The 26,526-nt window shown below is 41.4% G+C and overlaps 2 protein-coding genes, 1 long non-coding RNA gene and 1 other non-coding gene across 4 annotated transcripts; all 4 read right to left on the bottom strand.

Moving 5' to 3' along the window:
• Nucleotides 1-4,933: 4,933 nt before the first annotated feature.
• Nucleotides 4,934-6,007, bottom strand: LOC133512741 (uncharacterized). Its single transcript, XR_009798275.1, has 3 exons — nucleotides 5,946-6,007; nucleotides 5,667-5,778; nucleotides 4,934-5,585 (listed from the first exon to the last, which is right to left on the bottom strand). It is a non-coding gene; the product is annotated as an uncharacterized LOC133512741 (long non-coding RNA).
• A 4,870-nt stretch (nucleotides 6,008-10,877) lies between these two features.
• On the bottom strand, nucleotides 10,878-10,950 carry trnas-gga (transfer RNA serine (anticodon GGA)). Its single transcript has one exon. It is a non-coding gene; the product is annotated as a tRNA-Ser (tRNA).
• A 1,338-nt stretch (nucleotides 10,951-12,288) lies between these two features.
• cops8 (COP9 signalosome subunit 8) lies at nucleotides 12,289-26,189 on the bottom strand. The gene is made up of 7 exons (XM_061842121.1): nucleotides 26,052-26,189; nucleotides 24,955-25,025; nucleotides 24,811-24,859; nucleotides 23,351-23,483; nucleotides 14,247-14,354; nucleotides 14,079-14,141; nucleotides 12,289-12,470 (listed from the first exon to the last, which is right to left on the bottom strand). Exons 1-7 carry the CDS (start codon nucleotides 26,121-26,123, stop codon nucleotides 12,391-12,393), a joined length of 576 nt encoding a protein of 191 aa, XP_061698105.1. The 5' UTR covers nucleotides 26,124-26,189; the 3' UTR covers nucleotides 12,289-12,390.
• trim63b (tripartite motif containing 63b) lies at nucleotides 14,369-20,981 on the bottom strand. Its single transcript, XM_061842120.1, has one exon. The coding sequence runs from the start codon at nucleotides 19,112-19,114 to the stop codon at nucleotides 18,074-18,076; it is 1,041 nt and encodes a 346-aa protein (XP_061698104.1). The 5' UTR covers nucleotides 19,115-20,981; the 3' UTR covers nucleotides 14,369-18,073.
• Nucleotides 26,190-26,526: the final 337 nt, after the last annotated feature.

The raw sequence follows: 26,526 nt of genomic DNA on the forward strand, positions 1-26,526 counted from the left end.
TATCGTCTTTCAAAATATACACAATTTAAGCACTAATTTGTGCATTCGCCCTGTTAGTGAATTAGACCTGTTGTTATAATCACTTTCTAATTTTTTTTAAATAATCTCGTTAAACTGATTTAGCTATCGAATACTAATCACGTTAGTGTTAAATGTATCAATGAAACCACAACAGTGGGAATATTCCTCTCGTCTTTCATAGCTTCATGTTTTGATTATTGGCATATAAATGTGGCCAAACCAGTGGAAGGAGAACCCAAACTGAGCCCAAAGTCAGGTGATTTCCCACAATGTCCCTCTGCAGCTTTTCATCTCTTACTCACTCGTCTTTACTTGATCAACATAACGTGCTAGAAGTGAACTCGTTGACCATTATTCTACTTGCCAATCAAATTAAAAATTAAAAGCCATTTTTGTCATTATATGACTGCAAACAACATGAATGTTCTTCCTGAGCACTCTCAGGAAGTGGAGTCACTGCTGGGCCTTTTTCCGCCACCGTTGTGGTATTTACAGTCCGGGTGAGTTTGTCTGTGATGTGGACTCTCAGAAATCCGAATCTCCACACACTCTCATTGACCAACAGTGGGACCGGGTCCATGCCGCATTTCCGCAAGTCCAGGATGACTTCCATGTGGTTTTTTACAAAACACCACTTTGACAGTTTTGCAACCGCTTCTCCTTTTGAGGTGAGCCGGACACCGTTGATGACGGAGTTGCCGGGAGGGGTTGGTCCTCAGTCATATATGGACAGAGAGAACAGGAGAGGACTCAGTACACATCCTTGAGGGGACACAGGTGTGACGGTCTGAGCGCTCCCAGTCCTGCATAGTCTCCTTGTGATTAATGCGCACGTGCGTATATTTTGTAAACTTACGGCCAGTCTGAAACATCCCCATCCATGCTTCAACATGTGCCATTCGACAACTTGTCGCCGAGCAGTCACGTTTGCGATGGATGTCTCGTAAAGACGAACACAGCGAATGTACATATATGTGTATATCTTTTTTTTTTTTTTTATAAACTTTTGCTTAAAGGTTAGGTTAGGTTATGACCTATGTTAGCTCCCTCTATATAGAAGAAGGGGTACTATGAGACTGGGGGATTTCCCAGGAACCGTCTGCTACGTACCCAGAGTTCTCCTGTTAGTTACGCATGCACAGTCATCACAAGGAGACTTTTCAGCACGGGGGAGTCCTCAGACCGTCACACCGACGCTGAGGGTAATGGAGGAAGAGAGATGTGGCCCAAGTCTGACAGATTGTGGACAGTTTGAGAAAGTCCTTAATCCAGCATCATAGGGAAGATAATTTAAATATTTTTTTAAAAATGTTTTATTCCTTGTGTAAGTACTTTGGGATACTGTTTATTTTCAAACATCTTGAACGCATTCCCCTCTCATACATTCTTTCCATCTTTCCTCACGTGTGCTGTATATTTTTCCTCTCATGTTCTTTCCATTTTTCATCCTCACACTATTTTTTTTGTCCCCTCTTGTTTTCTCTTGCATTCTCCTTCTCTCCTCTTCCATATGTCTGGTTTGAACATGACAGCACCAGCCCCGAGATGCTGGAAAATAACTTTTTTTTTTTTTTTAATTCCACGAGGTCTGACTAAATGAAATTCCTCCCCTCACTTCAACATAGTTGCTTGGCTCCAAGATGCCACGGGATGATCTGGAAGGACTATTTTTGATAGCTTACATTGTTTAGGTCTGATCACAAAGAGAGAGAATAATGGAGGACAGGATCCCCCAAAAATACGCACAACTTGACGAATTCAATGAAATACATGCAGGTGTTCACTGTATGATAAAAACACGATTACATTTCATTTGTCGTAATGCTCCTCAAAGTACAAGGGAAGACACATTCAACAGTGAGCGTCTTCGTGGAGCAAATGTCCTTCCTACACCAGCGTGACTTATTTTCACTCGCATCACTCGCAGCTGTCCACGCTGAACCTGAGCCCACTTCCGAGCCCGTTTCCAAGTGAGACGCAGCAGTCGCCACGTGTTGAGTTAGCTCATACAGGCTACACGTTGTACAAACGCTTTCAAGATGGACTCTGGTGCAATATCTGCTTTCCTCTTCTTCCCCCAGGTGATGGATCACAAGAGTGATGTCTCCTTGATGTGGTTTCTCATCACGCTTGGATTTGAAGAGAGAATGGATTGGTTTTCACGGAGACCGTTGGATCCCTCCAAAACGCTATTATTGGCTGGAGCAAAAATCACATTTTTCTCAAAATAGCAAACCTCTTCAAAATCATTTTACAATTGACAGCTGACCAAGGCTGTGTTGTCCCACCTGTTACAAGTAGATAAACTCCAGCATCCCTCTCTTCCAAAAAGGATAAGTATAGAAAATGAGAGTCATCAGTTTTGAAAATCCAACAAAATTTGTTCTGCCAAGTGAGAGGCGGATGGATGTGTCCCCCCTCCTTCTTTTTTTTTTTAAACCGAGCACAGTTTTTCCAGATGTTACATCTCCCGGGATTCTCGAAATCCTACCCCAATAAACGCTTTACTTCCTGTATTACTCCCTGTTCAATTAGCATCTCAACCCTGGCTTCCAAGTAAGAAAATAAAAACATTATGGAAAAACAGATACCCGCTGAAGGTGTCTGGTGTACGTTCTCTATGTTCTGGGGCTGCTTTGGGCTAAGGGTGATGTGAATCTCCACATGGTACGATGAAATCTCAATCTCGCTCGCAGGTCATGGATCTGTTTATGGGATAAAGACCCTAAACACGCAGTTAGAAGAGAAAAAAACCAATGGACTGGACTGAAGAAAGCTTACCTTCATCCAATTGAACATACAGTGAAGAAAATGAGCATTTGAACACCCTGCTATATTGCAATTTCTCCACTTAGAAATCACAGAGGGGTCTGAAATTTTCATTGTAGGTGCATGTCCACTGTGAGAGAGATCATCTAAAAAGAAAAATCCAGAAATCACAATGCATGATTTTGTAACAATTTATTTGTGTGATACAGCTGCAAATAAGTATTTAAACACCTGTCTTCCAGCTAGAATTCTGACCCTCAAAGAGCTGTTAGTCCGCCTTTAAAAGTCCACCTCCAGTCCATGTATTATCCTGAATCAGATGCACCTGCGTGTGGTCGTTAGCTTTATAAAGACACCTGTCCACCCCATACAATCAGTAAGACTCAAACTTGGAACGTGGCAAAGAATAAAGAGCTGTCCAAAGACACCCGAGACAAAATTGTACAACTCCACACGGCTGGAAAGGGCTACGGAGAAATTGCCAAGCAGCATGTTGAAAAAAGGTCTACCGTTGGCGCAATCATTAGAAAATGGAAGAAGCTAAACACGACAGGCAATCTCAATCGGAGTGGAGCCCCATGCAAGATATCACCTCGTGGGGTCTCAGTGATCCTTAGAAAGGTCAGGAATCAGCCCAGGACTAAACAACAGGACTTGGTTAATGACCTGAAAAGAGCTGGGACCACTGTTTCCAAGGTGATTGTTGGTAATACACTAAGACGTCATGGTTTGAAATCATGCAGGGCACGGAAGGTTCCCCTGCTTAAACCAGTACATGTCGAGGCCCGTCTTAAGTTTCCCAAAGACCATTTGGATGGTACAGAGGAGTCATGGGAGAACGTTTTGTGGTCAGATGAGACCAAAATGGAACGTTTTGGTCATAATTCCACTAACCGTGTTTGGAGGAAGATGAATGATGAGTTCCATCCCAAGACCACCATCCCTTGTGTGAAGCATGGGATGGTAGCATGATGCATTGGGGGTTTTGGGACAGGACGACGGCACTGTGTTAAGGAGGGGATGATTGCGGCCCTGTATTGTGAGATTTTGGGGAACAACATCTTTCCCTCAGTCAGAGCATTGAAGATGGGTCGTGGCTGGGTCTTTCAACATGACAATGACCCAAGCACACAGCCAGGAAAATCAAGCAAGAGCTCCGTAAGAAGCATATCAAGGTTCTGGCGTGGCCTAGACAGTCTCCAGACCTAAACCCAATAAAAATATTTGGAGGGAGCTGAAACTCTGTATTTCTCAGCGACAGCCCAGACATCTGTCTGATCTAGAGAAGATCTGTGTGGAGGAGTGGGCCAAAATCCCTCCTGCAGTGTGCAAACCTGGTGAACAACTACAGGAAACGTTTGACCTCTGTAATTGCAAACAAAGGCTACCGTACCAAATATTAACATTGGTTTTCTCAGGTGTTCAAATACTTATGTGCAGCTGTATCACACAAATAAAGCGTTAACAAATCATATATTGCAATTTCTGGATTTTTCTTTTTAGATGATCTCTCTCACAGTGGACATTCACCTACGATGAAAATTTCAGACCCCTCCATGATTTCTAAGTGGGAGAACTTGCATTCTAGCAGGGTGTTCAAATGCTCATTTTCTTCACTGTAAGTACAAAGAGATCAAAATTTCAGTCCAGAGTCTGAACACTTATCCAATTTTTAAAAGCATGTGTATTCTAGTTAAAATGGATTCTAAGTACAGTATGTGTATTTTGGGGGTCCCAAACAGAACTCCCACCCCATAAAAGTCACTCAGTCTCAGTCACACACCCTAGAAAGCTGGAAAAGAAAAAAAAAAGAGAACTTGGATGTTAAGGATCCAACACCACGTGGATGATTTGAAAAACTATTTACACTTATCAGACGCACAAGGCGTATTTGCACAAAGCATCCAAATCAAATTGCTCCCGCCAAAAGGAGCTGGACTTTTACTCAGTAACGCATAAAAAGAAATTAGTGGACACCAACGTCACTAAATGTACTCTTTATAGTGATTTATTGGAATAATTAACAATTTCAAGATGATTCCAATGATCACTGATGAGTTGTGTCTGTTTAAAAATGATAGAGCACCCCTGTTTTCCCCCCACCCCCTCCTCTGTAGTCCAAACCAAACTGCTAGAGCGGCAAACGTGCAGCCGTCCTGACGATGACTAACACTGCTGGCGTTGCGTCTTTCCAACAAGAGCCATAAACGTGGAGAGTGCTGCAAATCACTTTCACGTTGAGCAGCAGCAGGCTGTTAAATTCTCTCTCGCAGGATCTCAAGTGCCAGCAGGCTCGCGGTGTTAAGACTAAAAAACTGATTTGCCCTGTCTTGTGTTTGGCAAAATGCAAGAATTGGGGTCTAGTAAAAGTGACAGGGTAGTGGCCACTGGAAAGTTGTTTTTTTTTTTTCGGTGGGGAGTGGAGGGTCCTAATCCATTGTTTCAAATATGGGTGGGCCTATCTATGCTAACAGGATGCATTAAAAGGCCCATGCTTGAAATTCCCACCCAGCAGCCACCACTTTTCTTTGGCTCCTATCGGACCCTCATAGCACTTTCCCCCTCGCCTTCTCCATCCTTTTCTCTTCTCCGAGTCTCCCACGTCCCCCTCGGTCTTGTGCTCGTGACTCATCTTGTTTCCCACATGGAAACATTTTCACTGTGCGGACGTGAGGCAGTTTTTGCTCTGGACTGAGACTTGGCAGATGAAACAACTCCTCCGTGTGCCGTCAAACAGAATGGAGAAGGGGCTGAATGTTTGTTCATCATCCACAAAAAACTACTTTTGATGAAACCTTAAAACGACAACAACATTCCATACATATAAATCAAATTTCAGAGTATTGCCACTTCATATGTATAATTAGCATTAATACCTTATTTAGCATTTCTGAGAGTACTAGGTTGTCTTTCTTCCGTCTACTCTGCGCCACAACAGTAAAAATGAATAAATAAACTGATAAAGTAGGTTCCAGCACTTCCGCAACCCTTGTGAGGATAAGCGGAAAGAAAATGGATGGATGGATTAATGCATAAACTGAGAAAGAAGATGCAAACCACAGAAGTAAAAGATGTAGAAAATGCCACAGTGCCACAAAACAAGGCAACCCAGGTGACTGCTATATTTTTTTCCATCCATCCATCCATTTTCTTACCGTCTTATCCTCACGAGGGTCAGGGGAGTGCTGAAGCCTATTCCAGCTGTCAACGGGCAGGAGGCCGGGTACACACTGAACTGGTTTCCAGCCAGTCGCAGGGCATATAGCTACATTTTTTTCATTGCATAATTGCATCCCCCCGCCACCCTGCCCCTCCCCCAGTGGATTTTTTTTATTCTTGCCCTAATATTTTTTCTAATACTGTATTTCATCAAATATGTTACTTTAAAACATGTATATATATGGATTATAATATTTGTTCTATTTTTTTCTAATATTTTTGTTGTGTGTATTTCGTCAAATATTTTCCTTTCCTTTTTGTGACATTTTAATTTTTTTAAATTTTTGATTTATTTTTTCCCCCACTGCTATTATTTTCAACATACATGAAATCTCTCTCTGAAATCTTCACCCAAGGCGGCTCTGTGAACAACTGATCGGCACACCTGCCTCGCCTATTGAGGAATCGGGTTTAAATCCGGCCTCACCTGTGTGTTTATTTATTTCTCTCATTTTTTAAAACAAATACACGACATCTTTCTTTGTACCATTGTGGATGTCGACGACAGGCTCTCCCCAATAACGGCACAAGACCGCCCCCTGGTGCTTTTCATTTGAAACACAACACAATCCTGTACTTGAGTCGAGGTCATAGTTTTTATTAAATTGATGACGTCGCTGATGTCAGTACTTGACTATTTAAAAGACACTGAGTCAATCAATGGAAAAAAAAAAATAACCATAAAACAATGCTTGGCGGTTAACACATTTAAGAGTCTACTCAGTACAGAAATACAGCTCAGGAATGTAATTTGTGTTAATTTGTCCAGTGTGTTCCTCAACATTTTTGGTTGACAAATAATTACGTCATGTTTTTAATCCAATTATTTTTTTGAAAAATGGTTTGGATTTTAGTTGTAGTGTTTTTGATTTTTTTTTTCTGCAATACATATTAAATATATAATACATATATAATATATATAAATAAATATATAATATACCAAACATAATTCATGTATTTTCAAATTTTAGGCTATTTGTGAATATTTTTTATATCTATTTTTTGTTTGATACTTTTTACACATCTCTATATGTAAAGTTTTCATCTCATTTTTTGTTTTTAGAAGATATTTATTTTGATTGTAGAATTTATTTTTCCCCTATAAAGACTTTATGCCACCTTGAATTTATTTTTGCCAATGCTTCTGCATTGAAAACATTGTTTAATGGTTCTCGTCTTTTTATTATTATTTTTGTCTACATTTAGGGTTTTTTTTTGTTCAAAGCATATACTGTATTATAATATTTTGGTAATTTTGTGTCTTTGTCTTTTTTTTTTTCTTAAAATGACTTAGCATAGAGATGTAAGGGTGGGTATTGCATATTCAGACTTCTTGGTACAGTACATAGCAATTTTAAAGCTAGGAAATATTATATTGTGGGGCATTTTTGTTCCCTGGCTATGTATGACCTCGAAATATGACCTCAACACCAACTCCTGCTTTTAGGCCTACCTTTATAGTCCCAGTTTGCCATTTCCAAATTTTCATTTTAAGCCTCTTCCACAACTGCAACGACAAAACACAAGGACGTTATTCTGGACTCGCCGTGACGAGAATCTTCATTTCAAAACAAACTTTCACAACATTGCCTCGATCGATTTTAACGACCATGATAATGTGTCAATTTGTTTGAGTGCATCGGGTTACTCACTTGGAATAGAAACAGCTCCCAGCAGTGGGACGTGGAAGGTGGGGTGAGGGGGGGTTGTCTTTCAGATGACCTTAGTGAACGTGTTGAAAGACGTTGTGAGGTCGCAAAAAATATGATTTGCGTTAACATTTGACACAAAGTTACCCAATGGTCAGTTAAATTTCCGTGTGTCGAAAGAGATTTAAATCTTATTATTTATCTTATGATCAAGAAACACTCATTTTTGATTAATCGGTTCTTGCGAGCGGCTCCAGCTCCTCCTCAAAAGCCGAAAACAAGTGATTTAGTGACGACTCGACGACACGCACTAAACATTGTCGTGGAGAGCTGAAATTGAAAAGTTGGCTTGTCTGTATAACGCTTCGCTTGACATATGGTCACCAAATGGTCAACACGTCGACCACTTCTATCAAAACACATTTTAACGTCGCTAAAGTAGGACTTGAGTTAATGATTGAAACACGATTGCCAAACAGTCAGCAATTTTACTTTAGTGACCCATAGAAACACATTTTAATGTAGTGGTAAGTGCTTGACACATGGTTACCCGAAGTACGACACCCTCACCAATTATACTTTATCACAAAAGTAAGATTTGTCACATGGTGACACAATTTTAACAATCACATGGACGTACTGAAACATATTATAACGTCACAAAAGTAATGATTAACACTCAACATATAGCTGCCCAATGCTTAATCATACCGCTTTACAACAGGACACATTTTCATGTCACAAAATTAAAATTTGACACATGCGTGCCCAAGAGGCAATTATTGAAGCCAGTGGTGTCGAACTCCAGGCCAGAGGGCCAGATTTGGCCCCCATCGTCATTTTTTTTGTGGCCCACGAACGCAAATCATGTGCTTGAAAAATTGAAACTGGCATATGGAATAAACTTTTGCAAGTATGTTTTTGTTGTCAAAACCTTTTTTACAGTACAGTAACTTGAACAACAGTTTACAAAGTATTACCTTTGACGTTCAAGTTCAAAACTAGTCCCTTGTTTATCCATCCATCCATTTTCTTTGCCACTTATTCTCACAAGGGTCGCGAGCAGTGCTGGAGCCTATCCCAGCTGTCAACGGGCAGGAGGCGGATTATATCCTAAACTAGTCCCCAGCCAATTGCAGGGCACATAGAGACGGACAACAGCCGTTCTCACAATCACACCGAGGGGCAATTTAGAGTGTCCAATTAATGTTGCATGTTTTTTGGAATGTGGGAGGAAACCGGAGTGCCTGGAGGATACCCACGCAGGCACGGGGAGAACATGCAAACTCCACACAGATGGATCAGAACTGTGAGGCCAACATTTTTCCAGCTGAACCACCGTGCCACCTCCCTTAATTATGTGATAGTATAAAGTGGTGATTCAATATTTCTGTGACTTGACGGTCATAACAGCCCTCTGAGAGAAAGCGTAACTACAATGTGGCCCGCGAGAAAAATGAGTCCGACACGCCTGATCTAAGCGATAACGTCGAGGCACCAAAACACATTTTATTGTCGCAAAAGTAAAATCTAACACTTGATGTGGTTGCCCAATGGTCAACAATCTACCCGATTGCAGCGACGCACCATAGTGCATTTTAATGTTGGAAAAGTAATGATTAACGCGTGGCCTGGGTCAGCAATCTTACAAAACTGAATTGGAAGACCCTGTCTCTCTTGTAACCCTTGACACATGGTTGTCCAATGGTCAAGAAACTAAACATAGCATTATATACCTCCATCAAACATTTGTGATTGACATGCGCACGTTGGCAATTTGGTACCTGGACCATTTTATGGGCGATATGTTCTAGATAGCAGCTACTAGGCATTTTTTAATCTGGTAAAATACTCCCAACCCGGTGGTCCTTACCATTTCGTATCCTGTGCGCAAGTTCTCTAGTTTGACACCTGCCGTCCTTTACAGCTTTGAAAAAGAAAATACGAAACGAGAAAGTAAATACTAAGTTAAAAGTTCAGCTTCATCATCTTATGAGCTGCGATATGTTTATCCGCTCACGCGCACGTGTCGCCAGAAAGCAAATTTAGTCCTGGCAGACATCTTCCAAGGCCAGCAGGGAGTCGGGTAACTTCTCACGCTCACACTGCCGCCGGCATGTGCAGCGTCAAGAAGGTCTGCTGCTTCAACACATGGCCAGACATGGGTCAGTATATATGAGTCAGTACATGTGCACGTAAACATTTATATGGCGTGCTCCAACTGTCATGTGGATACATTGGTAGAAATGGGAGAAAAATGGAATCAACAATACTGTACACTCCTGGAAAGTACAGTAAGAACAAATTTGCACCTACCAGAAGTTTTGCTGAGCAACACGAAATTTGATGGATGCGGCCATCACGACAGGATACATGGAAAATTCTTTCGGCCTTAACAACGGAACTGAAGATGAAGTCGACCATTTTTGATAAACTCATCAATTATTTATTAATGAATACAGAATACTGGCAGAGAAAACAGATAATACTCGTTTCATTGCAGGCTTCAAAAACACACATTTACTTCTTTCCTACCCAAACACGTGAGAGAAAAAAAACACAGTTAAGCTGAAAGTTAACAAAAAAAATTTAAACCTGCAAAAATATAGCCAATGACTACTAAGTGCCTTTGGTGTATCATCTTCATGAAAATCATCTTTGTGAAAATATAAAATAATCATGAAACTCAGCCAAACATTCAAACACCAAAAATCTTTTAAAATGTGTTTCCTTCATTTTATCTCTTAATTCATTGTGTCATGTCCCACATACTGCTCTGCTAACTAATGTGTGTAACAAATGGTTAAACTACATTAAATGTAAAAAAAAACAATATTTTTTTTCAACAGTCCACAAGTTGATAAAATGAGTCCTTTTACTCACGATGATTCTATTTTCATAGTCATACTAATCACATTCAATATTGTCCCATCTGTCACTGAAATTGCCGTCCACCCTGTTCCTTTCAAAAATTATGGATGATTCAAGAATATTTACGTCATTCGCCAGGACATCTCAAACCCACCTCATGGAGATACTGATTCAATAACAACATTGAAAGCACTTTAACCATCTTTTTAAAATATGCTAAAGTGCGTGTTTCTTTCGGCTTGTCCCTTTTGGGGTCGCCACAGCGTGTCATCTCAGAGGAACGCACATATGTTTGGCACAATTTTTACGCCGGATGCCCTTCCTGACGCAACCCTTCTCAGGGAGTGGAGGCCCCAGTGGGATAGGAACCCACAACCGCTGGTTTTCCAAACCAGTGCTCTAACCACTGAGCTATGGGGGCTCCTTTTTAAAAATATGTTAAAGTCAATGTTGGGAATAGAGTTTGTGCACCTATGTCATAAAATCACGTGACTTTTGTTTACGTCGCTGTATTTCCGGTCTAACAAAGCATTGTTCAATGCTAAGTCGGTTGGAGACGACACGGAAATACAGTATGTCTTATAGCATGACGCCGAGTCTTGTCAGATACCGTTAGACTTTTAGAAGGTGGAAAGATATGTGGAAAAATTAGATAAACTCACCTTAGGGGACCCGTACATAAATGGATACGATTGCGGCCACACTTAACCTCCGTAAACCTCTGCAATAGCCTTTTTTTTTCAAGACGCATTATTCTCAAATGAGCCAACGTGGCATTATAAATACTTCTTGGTAATTTCAGATTGAGAAGAACAATTCCTACCTGAAATGAAGTGATCGCTACACAGTCATGTGTATTTGGTTGGGCACCATCCATCACGTTTAATTGCCAAAATCCAACGACATTTTCTGGTCTTTCCAGCTGGTATTCCATAGAATGATCTCTTTGAATATTTGTATTGTCTGTCGCGACAACAAACAGCACAACAGGTCTGGGGTATTGTAAATATTGTCCTCCGGTTCAATGTCTCCCGCAATGTCAAGCAGCTCCGTTGGACCGGCAAAATGGCGCCGTGAAAATGGTGATGTCACGTGCACGAGCTCTATACATGGTGAAACCCCTCCTCAAAGTTGTACATTTAAAAAAGAAAATGAAATGTAAAAACCAAAGAGGTGATATTGGAAAAACAGCTGCCACATTTTTGAAGTGCCATATTCACATTAGATACTATGGCTCATAATACAGCTATATATAGAAGAGCTGATAATGAAGTACAGTACAGAGGGACGTTTGGTTGAGGTTTCCATTCCTATGGCAACAACCTTCTGGTGCAGCATAATTGGCATTATTTGTCACTGTGCAAGCTAGCACATCGTGCGTCGCTTGGAACATCGAAAGGGTATGTCGGGAGATGTCGTACACGCCACATCACCACTATTAATTAAGTTGAAAATTATTTACATGTGGCCTGCGATTGGCTGGCAACCAGTTCAAGGGGTACCCCCCGGGCCTTCCTCCCAAAGATAGATGGGAACAGGTTCAAAACACAACGGGGCCCTAGTGAGGATAAGCGATACAGAAAATAGATGGATGGAAAAAAATAAATCCTAGTAATGGGTTAAAGTAATATAAAAACACTGGAAATTATGCATATTCGGGCTCATAAGAATCCAGTTAAACATCAGAGAGCTGAGAATGAAGAACTAGAGGAGGAGCGGAAACAAGGATATTGATGTTACGTCTCAAGAAAAGACCAGCGTTTTCAATGTTTTTGTTGTTTTAATCAGAAATGAGCAAAAATATAATGATGAGTCTGCACAAATATCAGGGGAAAAAAGGTGACAAGGGTGGTTGGGGTTATCAATTCTCCAGAAAAGCCACGTAGTCGGTGAGTCTGGCCAACTGTTGCTCGTTGGGAACCGACGAAACCGGGGGAGGATCTGCGCAGACAGCAGAGAGACAAGGGGTTGGAAGGTGGAGGGGGATCAATGAGTCATCCGCGTTTTACATCTCTCCGATTATACCTCGCCAGTACGGCTCCCACGTGTTTCTACTCAGGTGTCAACATCCGCATATGATCTCACGCCACCCGTGTCTTGTTAACGACGCTTTTTTGTTCAATCCCAACCGAGAGAGATTCACATGACAGAGTAAGGCAACTCCTTCATACCACTGGCACACGAGAGGGAAGGTTGGGGAGCAAGCTTGTTTCACATTGAACATGTGTGGAGCATATGTCTTCCTCAAATTGTGTAACAGAAAGACAAGTATTGTAGTAACAAAAAAGGGGCAAGAATGAAATAAACTGCATTATGAGATTGTCCTTCAGATGGCAAATTCCAGCCTGGCCTTGCAATTCTTCTTTGTCGCATCTGTACTTGGGTTCATGTTCATGATTCTGCATGCTGGAGGTTGCTGTTGGAGTCATTTCCAAGCTCTCAAAATGTGGTGCCATTTTTCTTGATCGACCCATCCCACATCTTTACTTCTTCTTTTTTCTCAACTCTTCACACCTTATCGCCACCCATGTAGTATGCTACTTAGTTGTTTTCCTTTTTGTCTCGCTTCCCCACTGGCTGATGCTCTCATTCTGAAGGTACGCCTTCACGTGTATTTTGCTTGTAATCGCAGGTGGTGTTGGAGCAGGCCAATATCATCGCCACTGCTGTTATTTTGGGACTATTGTATAGAATTGGTGTTTATGCGGCAGTTATTGTGCCTATTGTTCTCTTGTCCCTCCCCAGCCGCTCGAACCCTCTACCCTGTTTTCAGTCACTATCTACCTTCCGTCCCTCTGTCACTTCATCTGAAGGCCACCAGCCGAGGTAGACAGTTGCCTAACAAAATCTGGCTTTGTTCAAAGTTTTGTTCCTTAGAGGGAATTTTTCCTTACCTCCTTCGTAAAGTGCTTCATCATGTGATTCAGCATCTGTGTATTATGTATGAGGTATTTGGTTCTTGACCTGTGCAATGTGCAAAGTACCTTAAGACAACTTCTGTTGTGAACTGCTTAAAAATAAAATTAACTTGACGACCAATCAAATGTTTGGACACGCCTCCATTCAATAGCATGAGTGTGTGCTTTGAAATATTTACACACATAGTAGTGTGTATTAAATGAGCCACTATCATATACAGTCTGAACATTAACAATGAAGCTAAATAAACTAAAATAAACCTTTAAATCATTAAATATAAATGTAATATTCATTTAAGTAAAATGAAAAAAATTGCACCTTCATAAAAAAAAAACATTTAAATTCTTTAATTAATTGGATTTCAAATTAAAAAAATATATAAAATGCATTCAAAATTAATTAATACAATTTAATTAATGCATTTAAAGGTTAAATGCAAATGTGTTGTACTGAAAAGGTAAATAGAACTGAACTGTACTTGGGAATTGATTCTTTCGCGGACCATTAGAGAGAGCCTGCGTACCCTGAGTGGTACCAGCACCACAGAGAACCACCGGTGGAAGGAATAAAATAATGTAGGTTTTGGGGTGAAAATGTTGACCATTTCAAACCTGAAAGAGTGCCACCTACCTGGCTTTTTAGGCATCACCATTCTGGTTGTGGGGTCTGCCTGCCAGCCCTGACTCACCACACCTTCAAAGAGAAGCAGTCGAGTTAAAAACAACTTCCAGCGCACCATAATTTTAAATCTTAAATAACTTTAATCTTCCTTGGCTCTTCTCTTGTGTCGGGACTTACCTTTTACGGCTTCTTCCACCGAGTAGCCCACAAAGGCAGCGAAATCCTCGGCGGTAATGGAGGTGTACGCCTGTGCCACGAGTCTGTATGCCCTTTGTCGCGTACTTTCTGGGAAGCAAAACAGAGCACGACGACTTCATGGACAAAAGTGTGTGGCAAACTGATTTATCAGTTGTAGAGATAATGAAAAAGCTAAATGAAATCATGACAACTTAATCGTATTGGCAACAAAAGTAGACACTAATATTTCCACTGCATTTGAAAATTTGACTCCACAATGAACCTTAAATGCATCTTTTTTTATGTGGACAGATGCCAGCGTATTCCCTGAAAATCCACACAGGCAAAGGAAAGTCACAAATGAGATTTGAACCCCAAACTGTGAGATAGACGTGGTAACCAATTGAAAACCGTCCTGCCACGTTGAAAAACAGCGACAAAAATAATTCAAGTGTTGGCACTTCTCAGCTCAAGACTGACATAATGGTATAAAAAAAGAGCCAAATGATATCATCTACTTTTAAATACGTGTTTCAGTGTCAAACCTTTCCTAAAATGCAAACATTTATACTCGGTGACATAACTTAATGGCAGTGTTCTGTCTCCACAGGTTTTATGCCTGCAGTTACACTAACAATCTGGGTCAGGCAAAATCTCTATCACCGAGCAGTGGCTGGAGTGTCTCAAATGTCAAAGCTCCTCAATATATTCTTCCTTCAGCCTGACCCACTGCTGTTGTTTGGAAAGATAAGAGTTAAGTGCGAAGGGGGCCAAGGGACAAAATGCGTTCCCTCTAGCGGCCCTCACGTTAATGCCTCGGGGTTGCAGCCTTGCATTTTTCACCTCCTAGCAACGTAGTTTATGTGTATCAACACTCCCACTTGTGTCGAGTGCGGCGGCCAGCAGGCATGACAATAACATGGTTGGATGAGAAAAGACAGCTGGGAGAAATCACAAGATTTGTTAAGACTGTTGTTCCCATACTCCAATCCAGCGAGCTTCCTGTCCACACACACACAAACACAAACACACACACACACACACACACACAAACATTCTCACGTGGTGTACAACCTTGATGAGTTATCATAATGTCAATTAGTAATTGTTTAATTCAGGTAACTGGAGACAGTGGTTATGATATATCATCTCATCATTGTTGAACGTACAGGACTTTTGTAAAAAGTGAATGTCACTTTTGAACTCCAACCTCTGTGAATGTAATACTTCGGTGGCATAGTAGACAAACTGATACACAATTCAGAATGTGCCATAGTCTAGGTAGCCCATGCTAATGCAGAAGTCATAATTACAGTAAATATTTGTATGAAATCTACTTTCAGGTCATAATTATAACTCCAATTTAAAAACACAAAGCAAAGAGGTAACTTAGTGAGTCTTCTTATGATGTACTCTTTCACCGGCGAACAAATTAGCTAAACTAACAAGTGACCAGACCAACAAGTTGTTCGAGATTACGAGCAGGCACTCGGCCATGTTTGTTTTAGCCTTGAGTTGCAGGTAAACACTATAGTTATGATTGTGGTCGCAAACTTCACAACAAGCAGCAGTTCGCCAGACAGAAGAATTGTTCAAAAAAAGAGGCGAAGTCCTTGCTTCAAGGCAATTATTACTTCTTCTAGTTCAACCTTAATGTTAAACGTAACATAAAACAAAGAGAATTACATCTTGTGTAGTTAACTAAAGCACATTACCTTTGACTTACATAACTCCAATAACCAAATGCTAAGATATAGCTCAAAATTCCATAGATAGGCTAATGACACTGAAGTCCCCGTTGGAAGACCAGTGACCTGTAATTTCCACCAAGTCTTCTGACACAGGGTAGCACATTTTGTTCCAGAATGCCTTGATAGTCTTGCGATTACTTTGCAACCACAATAGGTCAACATACCAGAACATACTGAGGCTGCTTGCAAGTACAATGCCGTTTTCTTATTAGACACTGCACAGGGAAAATTTGCAAAACCATTTTAGTGAACTATGAAAAACCCACAATAATAAAAAATAAAATAAATTCAAACGTTGGCATGATGGTGAACAGGTTAGCATATTGGCCTTAAAGTTCTGAGAAACTGGATTCAAATTCGACCTTGCCGAGGCTGGTTTGCATCTTCTCCCAGTAAAAATGTGAGTTGTCTCAGAGGTACTCCGGTTTCCCCCCCACATCCCAAAATCATGCATGGTATGTTAATTGAAGACTCTAGATTGCCCGTAGGAGACAATGTGAAATAAGTGGTAGAAATGGATGGATGGATGGATGGATGGATGGATGGATGGATGGATGGATGATTACTTTAAACCAGTGAGAGTGAAATTTGGTGAATTCCATATTGGCAAACCATAATGTCTGTAGGAAAATGTTTTCGTGACGCTTGTGCATTTTTCTTTCATTCAACAGAGGGGTAGAAACACTTTTGTCTAGCCATCCATTTTCTGAGCCGCTTATCCTCACAAAGGTTGCGAGAGTGCCGGAACCTATCCCAGTTATCTTTGGGCATGAATTGGTTACCTGACAATCACAGGGCACATAGAAACAAACCAGTAATCGCACTCACAATCACACCTCGGGGCAATTTAGAGTCTCAATTTAATGCATGTTTTTGGGATGTGGGAGGAAAACTGAGTGCCCGTGGAAAACCCACACAGGCATGGGGAGGGTTAACAAACTCCACACAGGCGGGGCCGGCATTTGAACCCCGATCCTCAGAACTGTGAGCCCCACACTCCAACGACTTCTGCTATTGTGCCGCCTTTTTGGCCATATACGAGTATGTAAAATACAAAGAGAAAAGTAAGGTTAGTAGAAGTTGTGTAGCTTTTTTTTTTTTTTTAATATTTTTAGATTCAATTATGTTAAACAGGTCATTTAGACCAGCAACATGACATGAGGGATTATTAATGAAACTGCCACCGATGGTGTAACCATTTCGAGGCGAGTGAGCAACGAAGCCAAACAGGTCATCTCAAGGGGCTTTTTGTAACCCAGTCCCGAAGCAGACATATATTTTTATCGCAGTCTCTCGACCGGGGTGACGAAGAGAGCGGCAACTGTATCAGTCATTCTTAGTGCGCCCCTTTTCAGCTCCAGAGTTGGGGTGAAGGGTGTTGAGAAAAGATGCCCATGTTGGAGGAAGTATGTTTTATCGAGAGGTGGTGGGAGGGGAAAACAGGACCTGGCCTGTCCTTCTCTGGCAGTCTATTCTAGGGCAGCTATCACTTCTCACCCTCTCACCTCTTAAAAATAGCCCCTGCTTTTCACCGGCAAAGGCAAAGCAGCCAGGACATAGCAATGCTTTTATTTTTAAATCCAGCCTAAACCTATGTAAGAGCACGTCGGACACATTCTAGATGAAATGCTTCAAAAGAACAATGGATGCTTCTGGCATTAGCGCCTCTGAATACAAACCTTCGAGCTAACAATAATGATGGGTCACAATTTAATGTCATGCAGCTTTATTTAGGGTTCCATTCAAGTTCAAGGAAGTCAACCAAGACAAAGTGAGAAATTGCAAGTCAATAACCATATGCTACAATTTGAACAAAAGCAAAACATCTTGGACATTTGTTACTCTAAAACTTGACGTCTCCTCTTAACACCAACATTCAAGTGGTTCAGAAGTAGAAAAGTATAAAAAGGAAAGTTATGTATTCAACATTGATGGTAAATATTGCACTGAAAGTACTGGCAAGTGATGCTATGCCATATTTCCCCATAACTTTTTATCATTAACATCCACAAGTCCCTGCCATACTTGTCAAAAGACCTTCCCAAGTATAAAAGTCCAGCAATACTTCATTCTCCATTATTCCTCTTCTTCCTCCTCTTCCGCATCATCAAAATCATCGTCGTCGTCTGAGCCAAAGTCCATTTTTGCCAGCACCGCTTCAACGTGCTCCGTTGACACGGCGAAATGATCCATCTTCTCGAAACCGGGCTCGGGCCGCTCCTCGCCCATGGAGCCTCTGGCCGCATCCTTGGTTCGCGTGATGAGGCCTTTGGCCGCCACAAGAAACTCGGCGGCTCCGCTTTGCTCCAGTGCCCTTACGGCCGAATCGGTGAGGTCGGTGCTGGCTTGGAGTCGCTCGCCGTAACGTTGGGACATCGCCCGAAGCGTGGCCACCTTCTCGTCTTGCTCTTTACCGATTTGCTCCAAGAGGATGGTCTTTCGCTCTTCCAGGACAGCGTACAGCAGGTCGAAGCGTTCAGCTAGCCCTTGTTTAGCGCGCTGTGCATTTTCTTGTACGGCACGGCAAGCATCTTCCATCTGGATGAGCAGAGACTGGAGGCGTCCGTTGCTGGCCACCAGGCTGTCAATGGCATTGCTCAGTTCACCCTTTTGGGCCTGGTAGACACTCTCTAAAGGCGCCACCTCGCAGTCTTTATGTTGCCCAAAAACTTTGCACATGGAGCATGTCGGGACCTGGCAGGTTTTGCAGTAGATGTTGATTCTCTCATCTTCATGTTCCTGGCACTTTGGCTCTTTGGACTCTTTGGACTTCAGAGATGTTTCTGTATTGCCGTTGCCGCTCAGTTCTTGCTGTTGCTTGTATATGTCGATGATGTTTTCCACCAAAAGGTTCCGCTGGAGCCCGTGAACGCCGTGGCGGTCCAGCACCACCTCGAACCTGCACGTGGGACAGCGGAAGACGCCGCCGGAAAAGCGGTACGGGTTGCGCGAGTCGTAGAGGTCGCTGGCGCAGCTGCGGCACAGGTTGTGTTGGCAGGGCAGGATGACCACAGGCTTGGTGAACATGTCCAGACAGATCGGACAGCTCAGTTGCTTCTCCAGGCTGTCCATGGGGCTTGGAGGGCGAACCAAGGATCCGGTCCTCTGAAGATCCATGATAGAAAATAAATGCCCAACTTCTTTGTTGGTCAGTTGGGGAAAAGTTTTTTCTGCTATCCTTTGTGTGTGCTACGACCAGGTCATTTATAGATCTACTCTGGATGATGAACTAGCGGCGCTGTCCTTTATACTGCCCCCCTCACAGCTGGTGACATTTGATCTAACAAACCAAAGCACACATTCCTGCCTGCTTGCTTGCTGGCCCCGGGAACTTTTCACAGAAATGCCCCCACCCAAACCCACCAACCCGCCCATTGCAGCATGTGTCACATGTCCCAATTGGCTGTGTGCGGCATCTAAAGTGAGAGGTGTACAGGGTGGACGGACGGAGAAATAAACAGGGTGCATGTGACTGATGTAGAAGGAAGCAAAACAAGCAACTGTGTACAACGTGTAAAACAGTGTTTGTTTGAAGGCTGTTTGTTGTTTGTTGCCCCCCGCTGTGAACAGGAAACAAACAATTCCTAAACTACATTTCTTATTTTTATACAAATAGGATGACTATTGACAATACTTTTTTGAGCAAAACAATAGGTTTCTTCAAATAAACATGAACAATGGCAAACATGTTCTTTATTCGCACACCTGAACTTGACCCAAGTGAAAAATTACTGACTAGGGCTCCAAGATTAGTTAACTAGTCACAACAACGTCAACGATTAAACTTATCGACAATTAATATCATGGTAATTTTTTTTCCAAGTTTTATTTCTCTAGGGTTGGCACAGGGGAGCAGTTGGAAAGCTTTGGCCACAGAGTTCTGAGGTCCCGGGTTCAATCCCAGACCTGCCTGTGTGGAGTTTGCATGTTCTACCCGTGCCTGCGTGGGGTTTCTCCGGGCACTCCTGTTTACTCCCACATCCCAAAAACATGCAAGATTAATTGGACACTCTAAATTGCCCCTAGGTGTGATTGTCAGTGCGGCTGTTTGTCTCCATGTGCCCTGCAATTGGCTGGCAACCAGCTCCGGGTGTACCCCGCCTCCTCCCCGTTGATAGCTGGGATAGGCTCTAGCACTCCCGTGACCCTCATGAGGATAAGCGGCTAAGAAAATGGATGGATGGATGATTTCTCTAGAAAGTTCTTTCTACTAGAAATTTTTCTGCTACCTTGCATGCTGTTTGCCTAACTGGCTTCTGCCGCTAAACAAGTACAAGTTATCCAGGTGTGTTTTTGACGCTCATGTGCAGGAGTAATCACCCAGGCTTGCCATGAAATTCCCATCAGACAAACAAAAGCATTTGAGAATTTGAGCATTTTCACAAAAAATAATGAAGAGGTAAGTGATCCAAAAACCACGATAAGCAAGCATGGAAGCTGTTAGCGCCTATGTCGCTAGTTAGTTGATAATATTAGCTTCAACGGTGGTGAACTAAATCCTTAACGCTGGAAATGACAACATTGGGTCAAGGCTGATGATTTCTTTAGCCTTACCAGAGAGTTTATGTATTTGATATAATGTTAAAAAGTACATGTATGAATAGAAACCTGACACGCGTCTTACAAACAAACCTACTCGGTGGCCATGTTTGCAGGGGCAACATTCCTATCAAGGGTAATGTGTGTACATAGAAAATTAATCAGAATTTGCTCATTTTTCAAGGTTTACTATTGTCATTATCAGTATCAAGGCTGGAATGTCAGTATCAGATGGTGAGAAACTTGGATCAGGAGATCCATATCTCGCACCTCAGTCATCTTCAGTGGTTTGTGGGCACAAATTAAGCGAATTGGTGTTCTGTGTCACAAGATGAATCCAGTGATCAAATTCTTACAATGGACAATTGTTTGAAAGTCACATCAAAGGATGCACCATCTCTGTAAATGCTTGGCCGCTGCAAGTGGATGCCGTAAATTGGACCCATTAGAGATTTAGCTATTTCCATATTTTAACCACTGGGGCCTCCACTTCCCGAGAAGGGTTGCGTCAGGAAGGGCATCCGGCGTAAAAATTGTGCCAAACATATATATGCGTTCATCTGAGATGATACGCTGTGGCGACCCCGAAAGGGACAAGCCGAAAGGAAAAACAAAAAAAAACTGGTAAAAATGAAATCTTATTTACATATCAAATAAAAAATGAGAACTCAGACCGTCTCAAAAGTCAGGTGGAAATGACCAACTAGAATAGCTTGAAAAAGGACATTTTGGCCATTTCCAACCAAAATGATCACATAACCAGAGCAAAATGAAACAGTGATGGAAGTGGACCTATAATTTTAACAGTTTTCCCAACAGTGACAATAATAATAAAAACAATATCTTTACACTACATTTACATAGCACAATTAAAGGGACCCAAGGATAGTATTTGTCCATGGTTAAACATGTAGCAGTTCAAATGAAACCATGAAAATTTAAAGAAAAAATGTAACAGGAAGGGTTAAAACTACTTTGACCCATAATTTTAAAATTAATTCTTTCAGTTCACATCTGTCAAAGCGTCCATCGAGCAATTACCGTCCTGCCATGTCTTGTGACAAACTGTACGTCAGCATCGACACACCTCTGGCACAGCAACATGAGGCGGCACCGTAAACATGACTGAAAAGCTATTATTAAAACTTGCACAAGTGAACGTCACCTGATGCAAACTTTGGCAAGCATATGTACGGTAATTATATTGCATGTGTATGTAAAACTAATAAATGGCCAAACAAATCCTGTCAGCATGTGGTCAGTCTGCATGTGAAATTAAGCTTGTTTTGCCATTTTAAGCTGGATTCATATAACTGTTTACTTCCTTATACAACTTGGCTTCCGAGCTGGCTTGAAGTAGTGTTAAATTGGTGCCCCCTGCTGACGGATACGATAGAGCATTAAAAAAACAACGTAAAACAAGGGTCTCTTTGGAAAGTCAAATTTCCTTATCTTTATGCTATCTCCCCTTAACTCTTCACCAGGTCAAGGAAAGATGAAAAAGTGCTGTATTTTAAAAATCGGAAAGGAAAACAAATATGTGAAACGAAAAAGACTGTTGCCCGTTGAGCGCTGGGATAGGCTCCAACACTCCCCGTGACCCTCGTGAGGATGAGCGGCAAAGAAAATGGATGGATGGAGGGAAAAAGACTCGAACTTTCAAGCGTCTTTGCATTGTCTGAAAACTTCATTGGAGGTGTTAATGTAAATGTTCCTGCTATAAAAGATTTGGGTAATTTATCTCCTTTTATAAAGAATGGCCATGAGCAGGGGTCTCAAACTCGCGGGCTGCAGGCCAATTACGGTCCCCAATATGATATTTTGTGGCCCCTACCTTACTATGACAATTAAATGATAGTGTGGCCATGAAGTTTTATATGAATGGCCCCTTTATAGTGTTGTCTGCAGAGCTGATGAACCTACCAATCACGGTGGGATTGTGACAGCGAACAGACTTGATGAAAGCAGAGAGACATTTTTGCTTGAGTGAAAGTTAGAATGGTGTTGCTATGGAGAGTTTCATGAGTAGTTTTGCATACAACTTGTTTACACCAGCTTCCTTCCTTATCTTATGCTAAAAAAAAAAAAATATATATATATAATATATATATATATATATATATAAGTAAGTAAGTAAGTTTCTTTCGGCTTGTCCCTTTCGGGGTCGCCACAGCGTGTCATCTCAGATGAACGCACATATGTTTGGCACAATTTTTACGCCGGATGCCCTTCCTGACGCAACCCTTCTCAGGGAGTGGAGGCCCCAGTGGGATACGAACCCACAACCCCTGGTTTATCAAACCAGTGCTCTAACCATATATATATATATATATATATATATATATATATAATACTGTTTTTTTTTAATTTCTCATTTAAATTGCGTGCATCTGTGCCGAGGCTGCGGGTTAGCCTCAGCTAGAATGTGCCCACAGCGGCCCCCGATGTGAAATGAGTTTGAGACCATTGGTCATGAGTAACCCTTGCTAAAGATGGCTGAAAGGTTCCACCGAGGCACCTTTCCTCTGCATGTTTAGAATTCAAACAATCAATTTTACAATACTTCCTGGTCATCTCGCTAGGTGAGGAAAACAAAGGTTCCAAAATAAGAATCTGAAGAGCCCCAAAGTTTGAAACAGGTCAGCTCTACTGAGGTCAGGATGGTGTATGCATGTGGGTGGCACATCTGCTACGCCGTGAAACGTTCTAGACTCAAACGTCTCTGGGTAGAGTTTGCGTGTTCTCCTCAGGCGTACATGAATATATTGACATTGATATCGACACATTGTCCCATTTGCACCCTGAAAGGCATACCTTGAAGGGCTTCCATTACCGGAAGGATATTTTCTGACCACTGGTAAGCTGCAATAGATGTGTAGATCCCAGGGAAATCTCGCTGCCAAATGTGCTGGCCAACTGTCCAAATTGCTGCTAATTCAGGATTTGCCTGTGTGCAACAACGGAAATGCTACTTACAATCTCATCACAATTGGAAACTGAACCATAATCATAAAGCACGGCGGCATTTGGAGTGTTTTGTATTCGATGCTGATCGGAGTATTTTAAATTCTGTTGAATTCGTTATACTTGCATTTATGATTCACTTATGTGGAATAATAAATGAACACCTGTAGTTCTGTTTGTTATGGGTTGTTTTTGCTGACGTCACATTTTTGGTTAACTACCCATACACCACTACACGCCGTCACATTATTTCCCTAGATCTTTATATCCAGCTCCACGCCACAATGACGCATCAATTATCAACAACCATTCTTTCAGCCAGAATAAGCTTTTTTCTCTCAGTATCTCATCACGACTGCAGCTGAAGACAGCAAATTTAAAAGGTTTACAAGTAGTCAGTTCTGTAGCAATTGCAAACGGCGGTGTTTTGAAGGACCTGACTGCTGTGGCTCACCGTACTACAACACTCTGACGGTTGAGAGTCGCAGTCGATATGACGAGAAGATCGCTGCCATTAAACGGGATCCTTACGAAATTCCATTAACATTTCTCTACAGAGAAAGACGACTGCCCAGACGTGACATACATCGACGTGGTAAACTACCTGATTTTTAATGTCTCTGGATTTACAAAAGAGCAGTTCAAAAATGACGAATCCATGGACACCTACAAGATCTTCCAGGATGGCTGGCTGAAAGATATTCTGCATTTGAAGATCGAAGGCTTCCACTTAATGCGTGCTAAGGTAACAGGTTACTAAAATCTAGATAGACCACAATTTTCGTTACGTAAGCAAATATCACAAAATCGCTGTCTTATATACCCAAATAACGCTTGTGAGCATTTTTTATAAGCTACAACAACTTAACTATAAAAAAATAAGACTGAACTAACCATTTACGAAGTGTCTTGAACAGACAAGTGTCCGATCCCGCTGCTCCTCCGTCGTGATGTCTTTACGATTGAGCGCCTTTTTCCATAACCTTCATCATTGTTTGCTGAGAATTTGCGCTTTATCACCTTGATTACTGATCATTTTAGGCGTTTTGTAATAACTTTGTTCACCCCAGGTCAGTTTGAGCAACCCACAGTACTGCAAATAGGCATCTTATTAAACGTTCTTCTACTCAATGTACCAATAACGCTCTCAGGGAAACAATATGATCCACCGTCAGCTTTTTGCCCGAGGCATCAAAACGGGTGACATCTTGAGAAAACAACCTATATAGGACGTAATAACATTTTTTGTTTGTCCTTTTTTTTCTTCTTTTGTTTGATGAGACATAAAGGATGGGAAGTATAACGCTTACTGCTTTTATTGCTGGGGGAATCCGCTTCCAGAGGTATCTGGCATTATTCCTATAGAATTGACATGGACACACATCAGAAAGCAAAGTTTGTCTTTTTGTGTGTGTGTGTGTGGAGGGGGGGGGGGTCTGGCACAGGTAACTTACATATCATTATGTAATAAATAGAGTGCCAGAAGCTGAGCATACACTTGAGGGGTCGCAATGCCTCCTGGCGCCTGTGGGAACATAAAAGTAATATACATTATTATTATTACTACACATAATACACTATTGATGTCCCGATCATCTTTTTTGCATCTTTCATATGAAATATCTGCTGATATATAAAATAAATAATTACATTTCCAACCTCAACACAGTACGGAATCAGGTGTAAGTTCTTGTTGGATCTCAGTGCGGTGTTTGATACAACAGATCTATATACCAGTCAGGAAACATTTTTCGGAACTTTAATAGTGACTATAATAGCTATGCAGATAACATGTAGTTGTATATCCAGCAGTGTCCCCTGATGACTACAGTTCAATTGAGGTGTTGTGTTTTTGTCCAACACAAATAACTGGATGACCCAATATTTCCTTCAATGAAACTACCACAAAACAACCAAAGACAATGGATTGATTCCAATCTGATATTCAGCAGTCATATCAAATCATCCATTAAACACCTTTCTATCATCTGAAGAACATATCCACAGTTGCATGTTCCAACCAGACCAGGAGAACTTCGCCAATGCCTGGAACAAGCTGTAAATGTTTTTTAAAGTCCAGGTTTTTCCCTTGTCTATTTATGTAAATAATTCCTATTCACATTTATACTACTGTGTTTTACTTACTGTACTTGAACTTTAAATGTACTTTGCTTTGTTTGTAAATGCTTTTAAATGTTACGCACATTGTGTTACCTTGTGTTATTTTAATGGGTCATGTACAATACTTTTCAATATTGGTATAAGTCTACTGTATTTTGATAGAAACGTTAGCATCCATGTTGTGGATGCTTGGATCGATCCGCCCACCATTACGATGCGCCTCTTTAATGAACTGGCGAACTACTAACAGGTAAAAAAAAAAAAAAAAATTCAGTGGAGAAAAAAATGAAATTATGTCAATTTGCCTCGAATATTCGGCCGCTGTTCGCTTTGTTTTAAAACTACTGACAAGCTTCCTGCTTCTCAGAACCAAAGCTACTACACTGGCACTGAAGTAAACGTAAGTTTAAGCCCTCTTTTTGTAACATACCTCAAGCTCTTGAGTTTCACACTGATCCAATAGTTTGTCAAAATTGTCTTCCATAATCACAGCAGAAGGCATGATGACAAGGAGAGCAAAGTGTTGTTGATGATGATGACGCCTTCTCTCTTCTTCTACTCCTGAAGCTTCTTCTTCTTTTTGGGGGTACAACGTATCTCATGATTTTCTGCCCTCCTCAGTCCATTTTTGTCATTGCAGCACATAACCGAATAGTTTTAATTATAGAGTAATTACCAACTTGTTTGCTTACTTAAAAGGAATTCATTCATCACAGCACCTGGGTTATTATTTGGGGGGGGGGGGGGATAACAAAGGAAGCTAAATACACATAGCCTGTAAGTTTTCAGAGTTTGCTTGAGTGTATTAATGCATTTATCGATTTATTGCACAATTTCCCTATGTGACACACACACACAAGAAATACCTTTTCACGCAAAGATTCTGTAATATTAAACAATTGTCC

This window comes from Syngnathoides biaculeatus, chromosome 14 (genome assembly GCF_019802595.1).
Source record: "Syngnathoides biaculeatus isolate LvHL_M chromosome 14, ASM1980259v1, whole genome shotgun sequence".
Lineage (NCBI taxonomy): Eukaryota > Metazoa > Chordata > Actinopteri > Syngnathiformes > Syngnathidae > Syngnathoides > Syngnathoides biaculeatus.

Excerpts from the sequence above, each read along its gene's own strand:
- trim63b (XM_061842120.1), bottom strand. The coding sequence starts at position 19,114 with ATGGATCTTCAGAGGACCGGATCCTTGGTTCGCCCTCCAAGCCCCATG.
- cops8 (XM_061842121.1), bottom strand. The coding sequence starts at position 26,123 with ATGCCTTCTGCTGTGATTATGGAAGACAATTTTGACAAACTATTGGAT. Across the intron at positions 23,484-24,810 it reads TTCCCCCAGCAATAAAAGCA|GCAAATCCTGAATTAGCAGC; the intron begins GTAAGCGTTATA and ends TGTTGCACACAG. Across the intron at positions 14,142-14,246 it reads GGTGGAAGAAGCCGTAAAAG|GTGTGGTGAGTCAGGGCTGG; the intron begins GTAAGTCCCGAC and ends TTCTCTTTGAAG.